The sequence below is a fragment of the Rhopalosiphum maidis genome, chromosome 2 (assembly GCF_003676215.2).
Source record: "Rhopalosiphum maidis isolate BTI-1 chromosome 2, ASM367621v3, whole genome shotgun sequence".
Taxonomy (NCBI): Eukaryota; Metazoa; Arthropoda; class Insecta; order Hemiptera; family Aphididae; genus Rhopalosiphum; species Rhopalosiphum maidis.
The window spans coordinates 66,031,219-66,049,402 of record NC_040878.1 but is presented as its reverse complement, the minus strand read 5'-3'; the positions used below and the strand labels follow the sequence as shown (position 1 = coordinate 66,049,402).

Below are 18,184 nucleotides of genomic sequence, written 5' to 3'. Positions count from 1 at the left end.
CGACGACCAGCGATGTGATCACGTCACACACTCACACGCAAACATTAATTTTTTAATGCCGCTGTGGCGACACTCACGGTATTCGACGAGCGCTGTGACGTCGTAACGACGAACTTTTAAATTTGATATTTAATATTATTATTAAATTATCGAAACGTCATTATTTCTATGCCACTATGAGTTGCGTACGATGCCGCGTTCACCCCAGTGACTTAAAATCATTTAAACATACACACCACAATTTACGTCCATAACCATACTATACCCTATAGGAATCTATACTTTTACCTATTTACGTACATATATTGATTTTATTTTTTTTATTTAACGTTACGGCCGCGTTTCATTGTGCATCAAAACAGAAACTTCAAACCATTAAAGTACCTATAATGTTCGCGATATGTGGGTAAGCGAGAATAATTTATATTAATAAATATAATGGATGAGGTATATCGTATATCACATTTATATACATATATTATTATATTAATATACCTAGGTATATATTATATTATAAATCATAGTTATGCTATAATTATATATATATATATATATTATTTGTTAAGTATGTATATGTAGTGATGTTGGGTACAAATACAGTGATTCGTTATGTACGCTCACGTAGATTTTTTTCTTTAATTATGAATTTAAAAAAAAATTGTTATGCCTAATTAAACACCTTATTTTCAAACACATATATATGTTATAAAATGTAAGGAGTGTTCTGTTACAACTGTAGAAACTTCTCCTTTTAAAAAAGATTTTAATTGAATTTATTCTATACTATTTAATAAAAAAAACTGAAATACGAACGAATAGCTTCTAAGTTATTAAAATATAAAATAGGTATTAGGATAATATTATGTTTAATGACACGGAGACATATTATATTATTTAGTTTTTAGTAGTTTCAATAATTAAGAAACTATTCGCAAAGATTGATTTAGATTTTAGATGGTTCAGAAAAATCATGTAATGATGACCAATTATAAAGGGTGTTTGTCATTTGCAGTGGCGGATCCAGACTGGGGCGATCGCCCCCCCCCCCGTTCTATCTCATAAAAAATAGTTTAAGTCCCTGATTTTAGTTTTTAACGTAATTATACTTCAAGGGTAACAAAATTATAGTGATATATTTTTTTATTACTATTATCTACTATAAAAAATATTTTTTTTTGTTCTGTACGAGACTGTGGAAAGTAACATATGTATGTACCTAAATAAATACTTAATCAAAATTAATGTGTGCCCTTTAAAAATCGTCCCCCCCCCCTGTTATCTCGGTCTGGATCCGCCCCTGGTCATTTGAATAAAGAAGTTGATATTTATGATATTTTATGTACAATATTATATTAAATATTTAATACAGTTGTCAGTTACTGTAAACTATTATGTGCTTTTAAAAACCTTGCACCTAATATTTTATGCTTTTATTTAATTCAAACCTAGTAGTCATTCTAAAATTCTATACATATAACGATATAAGTTTATGAAAATGAATAGGTATAATGATATTAAAATTCATTAAATATTTAAAGATACGTCGAAATGTTCATAAAAAAATTGCTCCAGAATACAAAATTAAAAGGGGATAGTAGATAACAATTTTACTGTATCTGCACACTGCAGTACTGCAGTAGCCAGTAGGTGTCGAATGTACCTCGCCATTGAGTAGGTCACTATAATGTATGTATTAAATTTGAATTCAACGATGAATAACTGCAAACGATAAACGATTCTGAACAGAGATTGTCTGTCAGCCTATATAACTAAGTAATAAGTATATTTTAATATTTTATGATATATATATGCGTATTAACGATTAAATATTAGTATTGCCATTAAAGTAATTTATTTTACAATAAGTAATCCGTTTGTGACTATACAACATCATTGCAATTGACAATTGCATTGTATGTATAAAGTTCAATAATATACATATGTTAAAATTTCAACTTTCAAGTACCAATAATATTTTTAAATAATTAAAATCCCTAGTCTACGCATAAATATTTAATTTCATTCAAATTTTGAAATTAATACAGTAAAAACTCCCTTAACGGCTAACGAAGACCTCCTTATAGCAGAGTTTTATTTTAGGAATGGGGAAACCTCCAAATAGAAGACACCTATTCAATCTTAATTTAAAAATAAAGAAAAAAATATGACAGAAAACCCGCTTTTACTTGTTTGACAATAACAAATTGGTTCATAAACCGATTTTTTTGCCAAAATTGAATTATATTTATATATGTATTATTCACTATGCATTCCTTATTTTATATTTTCATAATATATATTATAGAATTTATTATATCAATAGATCATTAAATAATAACACTATAACCTAGCGCATATATTTTTACGTTACCCCCTTTGAATAGTGGACGAAATTTTGGTGTCTGAGAATTTCCGCTATTTAGAGGTTTTACTATACAAAAATAAATTGTGTTTATATATTTTTTATATTTAATTAGTGTCAGCTTTAAATGAGAAACCTAGTACTATAATTTCAGGCTTTTGACTGAGCAAATATTTTTTTAACTATATTTATTTAAAAAAAAAAAATGTTAAACGTCTATAAATAGTTAAAAAATAGTCAAATTTATTTAAAAATTACGTCATTCATAATTTAATAAAAAAGTATATATTAAATTAACTTAATCTATTAATTTGATCACTTGTAAAAAATAAAACACTTATTTTTGTATTTGAGTTACATAAAATTAAAAATACACAAAATCGATTTTGCCGAAAATTAGTTTTGCATATAAAATTCTTGTTTTAAAAAAAATTTTGTTTTAGTTTTTACTGACTATATTTTGATTAAAATCGGATTTTGTCCTCTCAAAAGTACCAACTAGATCCAATTTGCTACCAAATCATCCTCACAAAGCAAAATCGAAGCATTTTTTTTTTACTATACAATGTATAATTTATATACCTACACACACACAAGAATAAATTATATCGTTGTAAAATCAATACTACATTAATGCTCCGCTCAAAATCTAAACTACAAGTTGTCCATTAAAATAGTAAAAAATTATGGCTTTTACTCAGTTCTCAAACTGTCTAGTGAAATTATATCTATTTTTTAAATTTCAAAAATGTAGTGATGTATTTATGTACCTATAATATACACACAACATTTCATATTATGTAATTAATGTTAGGCTTTATAATATATACTCACGTTTGTTCAAGCGTAATTTAGTGTTATATTTGACAAATTATTAAAAGTAGTGACATTAAATATTATATAATTTACTGAAATACGATTGGTGAAAGTATACAAATCAACAAACAACAGTGATATTTTTAGGTGGGGGGTTAATGGGTCAGCTAATCTATAGTATACTACACTAGCATCCGTAAAAGAACCATGAAGAGTGGCTTTATTTTAATGGTAAACTTGAAATTTAGACCATTTAAAAGATAATATAATTATACTTACCTATAAAATAAATATAATTTAAAAAATAATGTATTATAAATAATATATTAAAAAATATGGTAGATACATATATCATATTTTTATATCAATGTTTAGTAAATTAATATTAAAATTTGATATCGATTATATATAAAATGATATAATATTCAACCAAAAATAGTTTATTAAACATTAACCATTAACCTATCTATTTCTATATTATTCATTATGGATAAATAAATATAGCTTTCCACTTTCTTGTTAGGTATAATAATTTATTTGAGAATAAATATTTTTTAATTTTTACTAAGTATGTACAATTAATATATTGAATAAGTAAATAAAACATGAAAAATGTAATAATATATATTTTAATTATAATTTTCATATATCTACTACATCAAAATTACTTATATACCTACTTTATGTATGATTTGCATGGACAATTACAATAACGATAGTATTTAATAACTTCTAAGATAATATTATTTAATCTAATACAAAAAAGTGTTTTAACAAATTAAATAATTTTAAACAATCCTTGGCGATGTAAAATTATTATAAACAGTCCAAATAATAAATATGTCATCATTGTGTATTATCAATGGTTAATAGATTTATCTATCTTAAATAATATTCTAATATTATTTATTTATTTTATCATAAACCAGAATATGGAGGATATTATTTCACTTAATGCTCTTATTTTTTATAGCACTGTAGCCTGTATAGGGACAATCAGTTTTACCATTGATTATAGAGTAGACTATTCTATAATCAATAGTTTTACTAATGAGTAAACCCACTTAAATTTAATAATTATCATTCGATACGATATAAACTTTGGATATATCATGTTTATGTATTATATAGTACATATATATATATATATAAGGTGATTATTTTAAAAGTGAACAGTTATTTTCTCTAAAAATTTAAGTGATAATTTTAAGTTAGTACTAAACAACATTTTCTAATAAAAATGATATTTTTGACTATTTTTTATCGCTATAATTTTTATATTTTTAGTATTTTAAATGTAACCAATGCAAGCCTAATATCATGCATTATTTCAATGTAGACAACTATAGAAAAATCTAGTTTTGGACGAATAATAATTGATTTTTTAATTTTTGTATTTAATGTTTAAGTTGAATGAAGGAATGAAGTGGACAATATTGGTCTTCTAATCTGCTCATCTATTATAGATGTCTATTTTTACATAAAGTGCATGTCTATGTTTTACGCGGAATTGCGATGACATATATGATATATAATATGTATGACACTTTGGTATGATAAAAATAAAAGTATACCTATTAATCTATTATATTATACTAGTATAATATCTGAAAAAAGTATATTTTCAAAAACGTTTAACATTTTTGATAAAACGAGTAATTTACCTTTAAAATTATCATCCTGTTTATAATTTTTCAAACATTTTTTTGTGTTTATATGTAACTATGAAATATTAATTAATAACTACTCTACTATATTATGATTATCTAAATGTAAACAATATATATGTATATTTTCTTTTATATGAACATTTTTTTATCGTCATATATAAAATATCTGAGAAATGCAATTAATACAGATGAAAATACATAAGTACCAAAAACGGTTGTCTACAACTACTAAGCTCGTAATTAATAGAACTAGAATAGATTTAAGTATATATTTTTAAATACTACCAAATAAAAGATATTGATCAGTGGCTGAATTACTGAAATATTAGGACTACAGCTTAGAATTTCTACCGTTATTTATTCTTAAAAAAAAATGATATACCTTTATACAGACATTAGGTATAATACATAAAAATAAATACATTTTTATTTAGTATTTAAAATACCTATTTGTCTCATATTCATAGTTATGTATTATAAAATCTAAATGTCTCCTTTGAACAAGACATCATCATGTATCGATTACAGACCTATCATAGGTGTAACTATAGGATTTAATAGTTACAGGGTCTAGAGTCCTAGAAACTCAAAGTTAAAAATAATTTGAAGGCTAATTGAGGCTAAAAAGTAAAACCTTATAGGGGGGCTAAATACAAATACAAGGGGCTAAGCCCTCTAGCCATCCCTAGTTACGCCGATGTACAGACCAGATCTTGCATAATATTAAATAGTAATTATCACCGTTTCACTTTTATTTATACGTTATACGTATCATCGATGTTTTCTATATGTGCAGTGATAAGGAGATGGAAATGCTGCCTACAAAATTGCATTGATCTGAAGGAAACATTAGACAGAGTGCTTATTTTTTTACAAACGACATTCGAACGTCAAAAATACAAATTTCCTTTTAGAGTTGTATCGGCACTTAATTGGCGTACGGACAATTCTGATGTACGGAACTCGTTCGTAGCGCGTAAAAAATAGATCCCAGATCAATTGATCTTTTTAAGTAAGAATTTAGACATTTTATAGACTATTGCAATATAAACTTTATAAAAAAATAAAAATGTATCTATTTTGACTTAGGTAATTTTTATCATCTTTTTTATTATGCTAAACAAATATTAAATAAAGGCTTACTAATTTTTATTCAACCCCATGCATTTTCAGGGACGTGTTGGCCGTTAAAGTTTTTCAGTTGTTTAGAGTTGATATATATACGATGTGTGATCTGCAGAATTAATCATGTAGATTTATTTTGAATTAAAACTTAAAACGAAATTTTGTCAACTGTAGTTCAAAATATGCCCATAGAGGCCAGAGATAATTTTTATCAGAGGATCATAAGCTCACTTCTTTAGATCTGAACAGTGATTATAAGTAAAAAAACAAATAACTATACATCTGATACAATATCTGAAATTTCATAACAATTTATGCATTTATTAATGTTTTTTTAGTTATAATCTTACGTTCAGGATAACATAATTAAAACTTAAACTAAGACTAAAAATAAATATTAAAACAAAATAAGTTTTTAGTATATTAAACTATGTCAAAGTTAAGTAAAGATAAAGCAAAGATCACATTTTATTTTATACTTAGACACTAGTTTTTCTTTTTTATTAATACATTTGTTGATTTTTTTTTTATTAAATATTTGATAAATACAATAATATCTATCAGTTTCAATTCAAAAATATTGAAATAAAATTAACTATGAAAAATATTTTATACGTCATAATCTATTAACGTAATATACATTAATACCGCACCTATATATATAACATTGTAATAATGGTTATGTGTTATTTTATGGTATCACATCATGCAATGCTTTTATTACTTAAAATTTGAACATAATAAATTATTATTATTGTAGAATATAATCAGTTAACACTTGACATTATTAAATGCGATATGTATGCGTTCTTTATAAACGTGAAATATAATGTAATTGTATTACAATGTATAAATGTAATAATTAACCAATTATTAGTTTTTGTATTTCTTGTCTATTTAATTTAATATTTTTATTGTTAAACAGTAAACTATATTTGTCAATTATTAATAGTGTAAATAATAAATAATTTAGCTTTTAGATTATTGTTACCTACATTACTATAGATGAGTTAAATAGCCTACTATATTAATTATTTTTTATTATTCTCATTTTTATGCTATTGACCAAGTTCTTTATTATAAATTATAATTAATTATCATCATTCGTCAGTATATTATTGTATGTGAGTACCTTTTCCTAGTTTACCTAGTATTTAAATTTGTGTTTTTTAATGCAGTATGTATTGCCTTTTCAGTTACTGATAGCATAGTTAATGTTTTTAAAAAATGCCTATATTAGCTATTTTATGTACATTATACTATTATATGCACCCATTTAATAAATTATATTGAAGTAATAATTTTTTTTTAAATTTAATTTTCAAAAATGTAATGGAGTAATATAGAATATTACATATATGTAATAATATACTTATATTATACCTGTTATAGGTATACCTACTGCACGTATTATACTTATAATAAATATAATATAAAAAAATATAATAAAACAGTAGATGTCTATTTCAAAGGCTCTTAAAAATGTATGTAGCAACTAGCAGTACATACGTTACATTACTTTTTTTTAATTTAAGCAAAAAAACTTATTAGATATCTTGAATTCAGCAGATTTCAAAAGATACAATCAAGGGTTTAAAGTTTTAGATACAATTTCATATGTTCTCGAAAAAAAAATCATATCGCATATTTTATAAGGTTTGGTATCACAGCAGGTGCTTATTAAAAAAAAAAAAAAAAAATTGCATTCAGTCTTTCTGCAGTCATGTATATTATTTTTCTAGTAGATATTTCAGTACTCGTTTCAGTAAAGTGCTTTCGAGTTAGCTAAAATCTTTTCGGGTGCTCTTCAATAAGGTGGAAGGTACCCATTTACTCTACATTTACGTTTTAGAACAACACATTACAACGTGCTAAGCCCGTTGGTCACCGATTAATGCTGATAACTAGGCTAATTCTAACCCCATTATCACTTCTCACTATCTTTAAAATCACCTTTCCATCATGGTAAACTAGTACATAAAATGGAGGTTAAAAATAAATAAATCTAAATCTATACATAACATATTAATTATCCTCAGATTAATTGTGCCTTGCCTTGATGTCTTTATCAATGGTATGAAAATTCCAATTTTATAAATAATTAAATATTTTGGGTTAACTTTAGAGTTTAGAACTTATATTTTTCTATTATAAGCAATTCAATCTAAATTCTCAACTATGTCTATTTAAAGCATTTATTAATAATAATAAACACATTAAAACCAATAAAACTGCTCATCTATAAATCCTTAATTAAACTAATCTAAACGAATGTGGAAACTAAAAAAACTTAAACTTAAAATCTGAATAAAAATCAAATATTTCAAAGTATAATATTAGAAAACTTAAACTAGTAAATTCATCTTTTTACATTTCAAACAATATGATACATTCTTTAACCTAAAATTAAAATTAGTTTATGAAGAAGCTAAAATACATTACCAACACTCTCACAACTGTCTTACCTCCAAAAATAACCCATTAGTACGAAATCCCATAGTCCCTTCCATTCCTGGAACCCAGGACCCACCCAGACATTTCAAACTAAAATTATGTCATGATCTCCAGATCTCCTTGACACCCCGCCCCAATTTACACTATAACTAGGTTTACTTTCGATTAAAAAAAGAAATCATCCGTGAGTATATTAATGGACGACTGTTCACTTCAAAACTTATCACGAAATAATTCAATTGAATGAAATAATAAAAGTATTAAAATAATTAATTACTTATCATATTATTATGATGTATTTCTTATAATTAGCTTATTAACGTGATAATATTATATAAGTATATGTATCAATAGTTACTCAATATAGTAATGTACCCTTAATAGTTAACACGTCATATTATGTTATATATTAATTGTGCCCCTTCAGTACAGCAGGTAGATAGATAATTTTTATTGCAATAATAGAATATATTATATATAGATACATCATTTTAAAAATATTAGTTAATATTACAGCATGTCCCATGGACGAAACTATGGCGTGGGCCAACTGGGCCATGACCCAGGCTTATTGGCTCCGTATTAATGTATACAATATACATTTGCTACCTAAGAACATATTATTTTAAATGTAATAAAATAAATTACTTATGTTATACATTTGTACTGTAATAAAAAACATTGGTGTTCCCTATCGCCCTCCGCCCTTTCCTTTGGATATGATAGGTGCAAAATGACTCTCATATAGTCTCATAAATGGCCCAGTCTAATGAAAATGTCTAGTTCCGCCTATGGCATGTCCTATACCTAAGCGGTTAAACTAATCTTGTGCTGGGGCAAATATAGTATATTGTAAATAATGAAAAAAAGGGATCTTGTATATATTGTATTAAATTTTAAAACTTTATTTAAGTACTTATAATTAATAATTTTATCCTAAGCCAATAAAAACTAAAAGAAAAGACAAATTTCGACAATTTCAATTATTTAAATAAATCTCAAAACGAAACAATGTAACAGAAATAATATAACATTTAAAATATTATATAGTAGGTATAGTAGTAGTAGAAAATTAATTTTGAATACCGGACTATATTAAATAACACCCTAATAGTATATTATATATTTTATTAATCTATGTTAATAACCATATCAGAGGCTATATCTACTATATGTCTATATTATATATACAAGGTAATCCATTTAAGTGAACTTCGAAATATAAACAATTTAGTTAGTATAATATGGTGTTGGTGTCTATAATTGTAGTGGAATAAGGATAGGTGTTACTTTTTTACAACAGCTATATAATGAGCATTAGACATTAGGACTATTAGGTATGAGTGGTATTACATTAGTTAAATTCACAAATTAGATCTTAGTTCGTAGTTATATTATATTTACAATTTATTTTTTAAGACTAGGTGGTAAAGTAAACAGAACTAGTTTTTTATGCAGTTTTCTAGAGATTTAATTAAAATAAAATTTTCTATTCCAAAAATTATAAAGAATAATATTTTCAAAGATCTGATTATCATTTTGACAACAATTAACAAAATATTCTATTTAAAAAAATTAATATCGTTTAAAATTTTTTATTATTTTTTTAGTTGAATATAATTAATAAAATTCAAAACCAATGATTTTAAATCCTCATAATATTATTCTCTATTCTCTGTATTTTTTTAATAAATGATTTAACCATTAAGATTACTCAAAATCCACTTGAAAGACTACGCATGAATATTTTTTGTTTTTGGTGCGTGCCACGTGAATCAGAAAGAAAGAGAAAGTAAATTGAAAATATTATTATTTTTTTTTTTTTTTTAATAATAATAATAAATAATACGAAACACATTATAAACATATGAATGGTGAGGATAAATTATTTAAGATTTTTGTTTTAACCACTAAAAATAAAATATATTTATTGTTTCATTGAATTTTAGAAGATTCAACAGTATGTACTTAACTTACTCCTAATATTATTCAAAAGTTGCTGTGGCCTAGGTGCTGGAAGGAGGGGTGAAGTAACTATGATCTAAGCATCTACTTACTTACCTGTCTAAATGTAAATATTTCATATATTATATATATAAAAGCTCAGTGGCGTAGGCAGGATTTTAAAAGGGGGCCAAACCTAAAATACTAAAAAAACACAATTAACAATAATTAATAAATAATAAATTATATTAAGTTGATAATATAGTCGAGGGGGGTAGGGGCATAGGTGCATGGCCTATTGTTCCACATGGCTACTCCACTGTATAGGCATTTACTAGTATACCTACTATAAATGTATCATCTATATGACTATATATTAAATATACCTAGGTACCTATCGTTATATATAGGGAATGGATTTAAATGCTCTAAGAACCAAGAAAAATGCCTTAAAAATACAATTTAATGTACTCATAATAGAATTTTTTTTTTTAAATGCTCTTAAAATTATTATTAACATTGAAAAATATTGTTTTGTTGTTTTATTAATACGAAATTATATACGATAGTGCGAAACTAAACTCAACAGTGTCATACGAAATCATGATTTAGTTAAATAGCTTATCTTTATCTAATTGTATGTATGTACCTATAAGTGTCTACGGTGTAGATTTTACACGTGTCAACAATAATTTCGTTCGACAAACCGTATTATAGTTGGTGTCATATATATGATTTATCTGATCGGTAAAAACATAATAACAAATAAAACAAATAATAAAAATAGAAGTACAACTAAGCAAAATAAATAATATTTTATTTTATTTTTTCAGAATGAATTTTAATAAATTTTTTAACAAATTGTATCCATTTTTTTTTTAAATGACTTAAAAACATAAAAATTTACTAAAATGTCAAAAAAAAAAAAATAAATAAAAGTTACATTTTACTAGTTATTAGTAACTATATAGCATTTTCCGTAGGTACTTATAATATAAAAATATAGGTAATATTTGTTTTTCGGTGTTTAAACAAACTATAAATATTATGTAATAATAATATTATAATATGGTGTTGAAGTACAAGTACTTAGGTACCTTAGTGCCTATATAATATATAAAGTCATAAATAGTTGTAATTATTGCTTAGTCTCTAATTTCTATTTAGTACCTATTTAATGTAATATAGTCTACTACTTAACAAGCTAGGTACCTACTTTACTATGTCGGTAGGCATCAACTATTAAGTTTAGTTTTTAGTAAGTTGTAACTTGTAAGTATAGCTTATAGGCACATATTACATAATTTGGTCGTAGGTAATAACATATAGCATTGATTATAAATAATATAGTATTTTAAGTTCCAATATTTATAATCAGTCAATCAGTGGTAATTGCCAAAAGGTATGTACTAATTATTGAGTAATGTTAAATACGCTTTAATGCTATTGTCATCGTGTCATTAAAATTACTGACCTTCAGTTTTACATTTCATATTACTGATCATTGATCAACATCGACAACATCTATTATCTAATTAGAGCCTTCGTACACCGTTATAATCTATAAGTCATAATATTTTATTCTATACCTATTTATATTAATTCCAAACAATACGTATTAATGTGCTACAATTCCTTCTTCGATTTTAATTTTGAAAAAATATTTTAATATTTTTAATTATCTATAATAGAATTTAATTATTAATTTTTATCAATTCTAATTTCTAAAGCTAGAAGCTAACATATAGTTATACAATATTTAATATATTAATAATAATAATATTATGTAATATGTACCTAACTGGCTGACTAAGTAAAACCACAGAACGTAAAACCTAAGTAAAATAGTAGATATAATATTCCAATAATCCTATTTGAACATTAATGCCAACCTATAATTATTATTACGTTTTAATTTTTAAACGAAAACTGATAAAAGACTTATCATTTGCTTAAAGAATGATAAATAAGTATTAGATAACATTATTTAACTGTAATAAATAATAAAACATTTTAGAAAATGATGCACTTCTATAGACTATAGTTTTATTATAATTGTAATAATTTCTTTACTTTTAAATGTTTTCAGACCAGACATAAATTGATAATATAAAACAGTTTTATGACTAATTTCTAGTGATGTGTATGTGATCATTAACAAAGAAAGTACCTTTTGCATGTTTACAATTTGACGACTATGTTTTCTTCTAAAACGTTCTTATTAGATTATTAACTTGTCTAGATAAATATTATTTAAGATGTCTGAAGAGGAAGATGAAGGATGGTATGTATATACAAGCTACCTATATAATATTATGTTCACTGATTATATGATTTATGTATAGGATGAAAGCATTAGAAAAAGCACTTTGTGAGAAAGACGAGTCTCCACTTAGTGAAGAATCTGGAAATTTTACTGTAATAGCTAATGAATGTAGGGGTCAAATGTGGCGTCAGTTACTGACCCGTGATGATGATACTATTCAAACTTTGTTAGATGAGAGACCAATTATAAAGAACATAGAACAATTGGAGGTTGACTGTCAAATGTTAATTGGTATGTGAATAAACAAAAATTATTAAAGTATTAAAAACATTTTAATGTATCTATTTCTAAATATGTTTAGCTTCTTTAGAAATTGAAGACGAAGAAGAAAAATTAAATTGTTTGTCAGACACTGAAGCTATATTGGTGACAATGTGCAAAATATATAATACAGACACGTATGATATAAGTAAGAGATGGCCATCAATAATTCGACCAATCATATCATTAAAACTACCTCGAATTGATACATATACTATGTTCCGCGCGATCGATGAAGAGTACTTAGCTAAACATCAAGACTGTAATCATTTACTACGGATATTGTTATTATATCATGATCCAGAATTGTGTAATTTATTAGATTCTCTAAAATTGGGGCCAGAACTTTATAGTGACTCATGGGTATCTATTAATTTATTGATCTATACAAAATTTTTCAATAATTGCTAATTTTAATTATTATTTTTTTTTTCAATTAGATACAAACTTTATTTTCTGAAACATGTTCTTTAGAAGTAATTTTAATTATTTGGGATTTATACTTAGCAAAAAAAGACAGGTTTTTTATATTTTTTTTGGCTTTAGTATTCATCATCAATGCAAGGTAAATTTTTTATAACAAATATTTATCCAAGTCTAATATTTTAAATCTTATATTAGGGATCATATCTTTTCATTAAAACATCAACCTAAAACACAATTGATAGAAATTCTTGGAAATTTGCCATCACAATTGGCCATAGATGATATAAACGATTTTTGGTCTTTGGCAGAATATTATGATAAACAAACACCTTCATCTTTTATAAAAGTATGTAATTAAATATCTGTTAAAGTCAATACTTAGTATTTTGAATTATTTTCAGGATATTGCTGGATATATTTTTGACCTAAAGCAACAGGATAAAGGAATTTCTCAAATGTTATGCCTTCCAATTAGTGTAACTGAATTAGTGTCTCATACAAATAAGACAGTCACAAACAGTTTGAAATTTTTTGTAATGGATTGCAGACCTGCAGAGCAATACAATGCTGGACATTTGCCTATTGCCTTTCCGCTAGATAGTACTTTAGTATGCACCATTATTTATTTATTTTTTTTTTTTAGCATAAGGCTTTCTATGAAACCCAGATAAGTATACTTTTCAAAACTTTTTGGAATGATCAAAGAACACTAATTTATAAATAGTTCAACATTTTATTGAAAATTATATTTGTTTAAAATTTTGAATTTTATGAAAAATATAACATGTATCAACAATGTTGGTTTATCTATGATATATTTTTTATACACAACTCATAATAATTCGACATGATATTACCTGGTTTCTTTTCCATAATTATTATTTTTTTATTCATTTAAAAATTGATTATGATATTTTAAATAAAACAAAACTATATTTACATTAACTGAGTTATGGAATAATTGAATATATGCATACTACTTATATTTACTTAATTTTTTTAATACATTAAAATGTTACCAATTATTTGCAGCAAAAATCAGATAGGTCCTTCTTATAAATAATAAGATTTCATGTTAAAAATAACATTCAATATTTATTTTGTTTTTAAAGCTTTTGGAAGATCCTGTTTCTTTTTGGACTGCTGTTGAAGGGCTATTATCATGTCAGAAGCAGAGCTTTGTTGAGGGCCGTTCAGGAGGAGGAGAACATTGGTGTTTCTCAGGTTGTGGTAGTGGTTTAGATGCTAACCAAAATACTCACATGGTTGTTTCTGCATTTTTACAAAAACATTCTCTCTATGTTTCTATGCTTAATGGTGGCTATCAGGGTTTGTATTTTTCTTCTTAGAAATAGTTAAAATTGTTATTTTATTCATAATCTCCATTTTAATAGCACTTCATGAATATTTTGAAAAAAACAATATTGATGGCTTGAGTGATCATGATCGTAAACGATGTTCACAGTGTCTAAGTAGTCCAAATCAAAATAAAGAACGATTGACTCAAACAAATTCAACTAATGAATTGTTTTCTAAACTTGGGTAAAGAATGTTCAAAATATTTCATTGTTTTTCAAACGCACAATTACATGTATAAATATATTATAGTGTGGCAATGAGATCCAAATCGTTTGAAGTCAAAGGTAAATTAATGGATTTTTTATCAAGTAATAACAATAGTACAAAAAATGAAAAAACAAATGGAGGTAGCAAAAGATATAGAAATATGGCACCAGTTTTTGCAATAGATGAAGATGACAATAATCAAGATTCAGAAGGTATTTAAAAAAGAAATTATATTTTCATTATTAATAAACCTTAAGTTTCAATTTTAATTAGATGAACCAGATGATGTAGCTCATTATAATAGTTTATCGATGCTATTAAATAAATTCAATGTAATTGCATCATTTGATTGTCAACATATCAGAGATGACGGAACAGTAATTCCAGGGTAATAAACTAATAATTAATTCTTTGATGAATTAAAAAATTGTTTAATATGATGTTTATATACTTTTTAAAATAGGAAATTGGTGTTGACAAAAAATAACCTGATAATTGTTGAAGTAGACACAAAAGATTCTAATAAAATTTGTTCACTGGTAAATCATTCACTGGGAACTATTTTGAATATTAAATGTCGTAAAAAACGACCTGATTTAATTATTTTTGAATATTCTGGACCAGAAAAAGATATAGACAGGTTATTATTAATATTTTGTTTATTAAGTTATGTTATGTGTTTAATATGAGAAGAATAAGCGTAATAGAAGTAATACTTTAGTTGATACTTGATAAACATATTTAAATACTTAAAAAATTTATGTTTTGTTATAGTGTATGTTGTACAATGATTTATAGTATATAAATGTATGTTTGTATTATTTTTAATAGTATAAAACATGTCATACCAGGATCGTTATCTAAATCTCGTATATTGTAACCTACATAGCTAAAACAAGTTTCAACTCCTACTGATGAAAATAAATTATTTTATTTTACATTAACATGATACATTAATAAAATTAAGAATAACATTGAAGATTTTTTAAGTAGTATTTTGTATTATTCATTTTAGCTGTATTTTGAATAGCTTGTATAATTTACATTTTTTATTAATAAACATGTATAATAAAGATACACAATTTCTAAAAAATAATAATTTTCAAGTGAAAGCTCTAATATCACTTATTTAAATTTTTGCATTTAACATGTGTATATGAAAAATTAATAAATTTTGTTTGATATTCTATGAAATATTATACATTTATAATTATTTTGAATTAAAAAAATTTAAATACTCAAGGTTTTTTAAACAATGGTTCCCAAACTAATTTTATTGGCACATTGCTAACTGTTAAACATTGTGATATACTTTCAATACATATTTTTCACTTCTTGATAATAAATAATTTATGGTAATTGGAAAAAACAAATTTCTCAAATAAATTTATATTTTTTTTATAAATAGTGAGGACTAAAAAAAAAATTATATCTATTTATAAAAGTGAAGTAACAAGAAAAGAACAAAAAATACTGAAATAGCTATTGATAAATGTTTTGTTAAAATAGAATTTAGACTGATTGTATATTTGTAGGTAGAAATTTAATAATAGTTTTCAGTTCGTAGTATTTTAATAATCCTTAATATTAATACAAGTACCAATTATTTTAATTTTATTAAAGTACTTTGGTGTATATTAAGCCATTTTATTCAATTTTACAAAATAATATTGGTTTGGTAGTTGAGAAATCTAAAATTTAGAATTATTTGTATTAGTTTTTTTTTAAACTAAAAAATATCTATTTAAGAAAATATAATGATTTAAACTTTAATATTATTACTATTACTCGTATTCTAGATCATATTATATATGAAATTATTTTAATTTTATTGTTTTTAGATTTTTAATACCACAATCACAAAAAGCTACTGATATAATAAGCAAGCAAATATTGGATTACATTGAGCGTACTGAAAGCTGATCAATTTTGTACAAATTGCTAAAACAACATTTTTTATCAAAAAAAAAAAAAAATTCAATACAATTACTTAATACAAATAATTAGAAGTTAGTGAATACATTGTTTTAATAATAATAAAAAAAAAAATTATTTTATTAAAAAAAACAAATTAAGATTGCTCATTTATTAGCTTCATGAATGTTTTTCATAAACATTATGCGAAACAAAATAAATCTTTACTAGAAAAGTATATAAAATATATATTATTTCATAATTTATTGTTTTGAATTCATTTTAGTTATTGAAAAATTTGAAATAAATTTTTTTATTGAAAGGTCGTTTTAAATCGTTAAAATTATGAAATTAATGTTGATTGTATTATATCTACGGTTCATTATTCTTAACTTTTTTAAATATGATTATTTATATTATGATTTGTTCTTGTTTATTTTAATTAGGTATATTATTAGAAATTTAAATAATGTTATTTTGTTTTTAATTATTAAGTTGTTAAAATTATGAAAAAACTAAAAAGCCTTATTCTTAATATTTTAAAAACAGTCTATAAATAAAGTTTGTATTATACTTTCACATACTTACTTTAATTGTCTATTTTTAAGAATTAAGAACTAATAGATTATTAAATCTATTAATTTACTTGATATTAATATGAAGTCAAACTGATAAACTAATTAATTGGCCAACAGTTATGAGTTGTGAAAATATTAACATTATAATAATAAAAAATATTCTTATTTCCTGACTTATTTTTAACTTACACTGATATTTATTTTTGTTAGATGAAAAGTTTGTTAATGTTAATTATTATTTGAAGCATTATTGATAATTTTTTTACACACAGTCTTTAAAAAACATCTTTGTAATGTTTGTGATGAGTAGGTATTAAGTTTCTTGTTAATAAATATATATTATATATATTGAGTTAATTGTATTGTTTCCTTTTTCCAATAGAATTAAAAATTAATTGTATTCATTATACTTACATAAGTAATAACTTGGTCTATACATTTATTGTATGAGTTTGATCAAAATGTGTAATCCAAAACCATAGACATACCATTTAGTAATTAGTGCTTTCCCTTAAACAATTTTATTTATTCAGTGAGTTGGTCAACATTTATTTAAAAAACTTACATACTATACAGTATGAATATTTTGTAAAATATAATAAAATGATGAATATTTGTTTATTTGTTAATATTTTAATATAAATATTCCTTGTTCAATGTTGATCAAATGAAAAATTATAAAATTATTTATCAATGCTAGAAGTCACATGTACATAAATACATCTATGTTATGAAGATATTT

General features: G+C 24.1%; 1 protein-coding gene across 3 annotated transcripts; it reads left to right on the top strand.

Moving 5' to 3' along the window:
• Positions 1 to 126: 126 nt before the first annotated feature.
• Positions 127 to 17,061, top strand: LOC113552709 (TBC1 domain family member 23). Of its 3 annotated transcripts, none has more exons than XM_026955564.1 (13): positions 127 to 406; positions 12,461 to 12,655; positions 12,717 to 12,928; positions 12,999 to 13,321; positions 13,399 to 13,523; positions 13,580 to 13,730; positions 13,786 to 13,992; positions 14,497 to 14,713; positions 14,779 to 14,926; positions 14,993 to 15,162; positions 15,224 to 15,338; positions 15,414 to 15,590; positions 16,792 to 17,061. In XM_026955564.1, the coding sequence occupies exons 2-13, from the start codon at positions 12,630 to 12,632 to the stop codon at positions 16,871 to 16,873; spliced, it is 1,953 nt and encodes a 650-aa protein (XP_026811365.1). In that variant the 5' UTR covers positions 127 to 406; positions 12,461 to 12,629; the 3' UTR covers positions 16,874 to 17,061. The 3 variants fall into 3 exon arrangements, with proteins under 3 accessions (XP_026811365.1, XP_026811367.1, XP_026811366.1); XM_026955566.1 differs by lacking the exon at positions 127 to 406 and adding an exon at positions 7,082 to 7,097; XM_026955565.1 differs by lacking the exon at positions 127 to 406 and adding an exon at positions 11,668 to 11,773.
• The last annotated feature ends 1,123 nt before the right edge of the window (positions 17,062 to 18,184 follow it).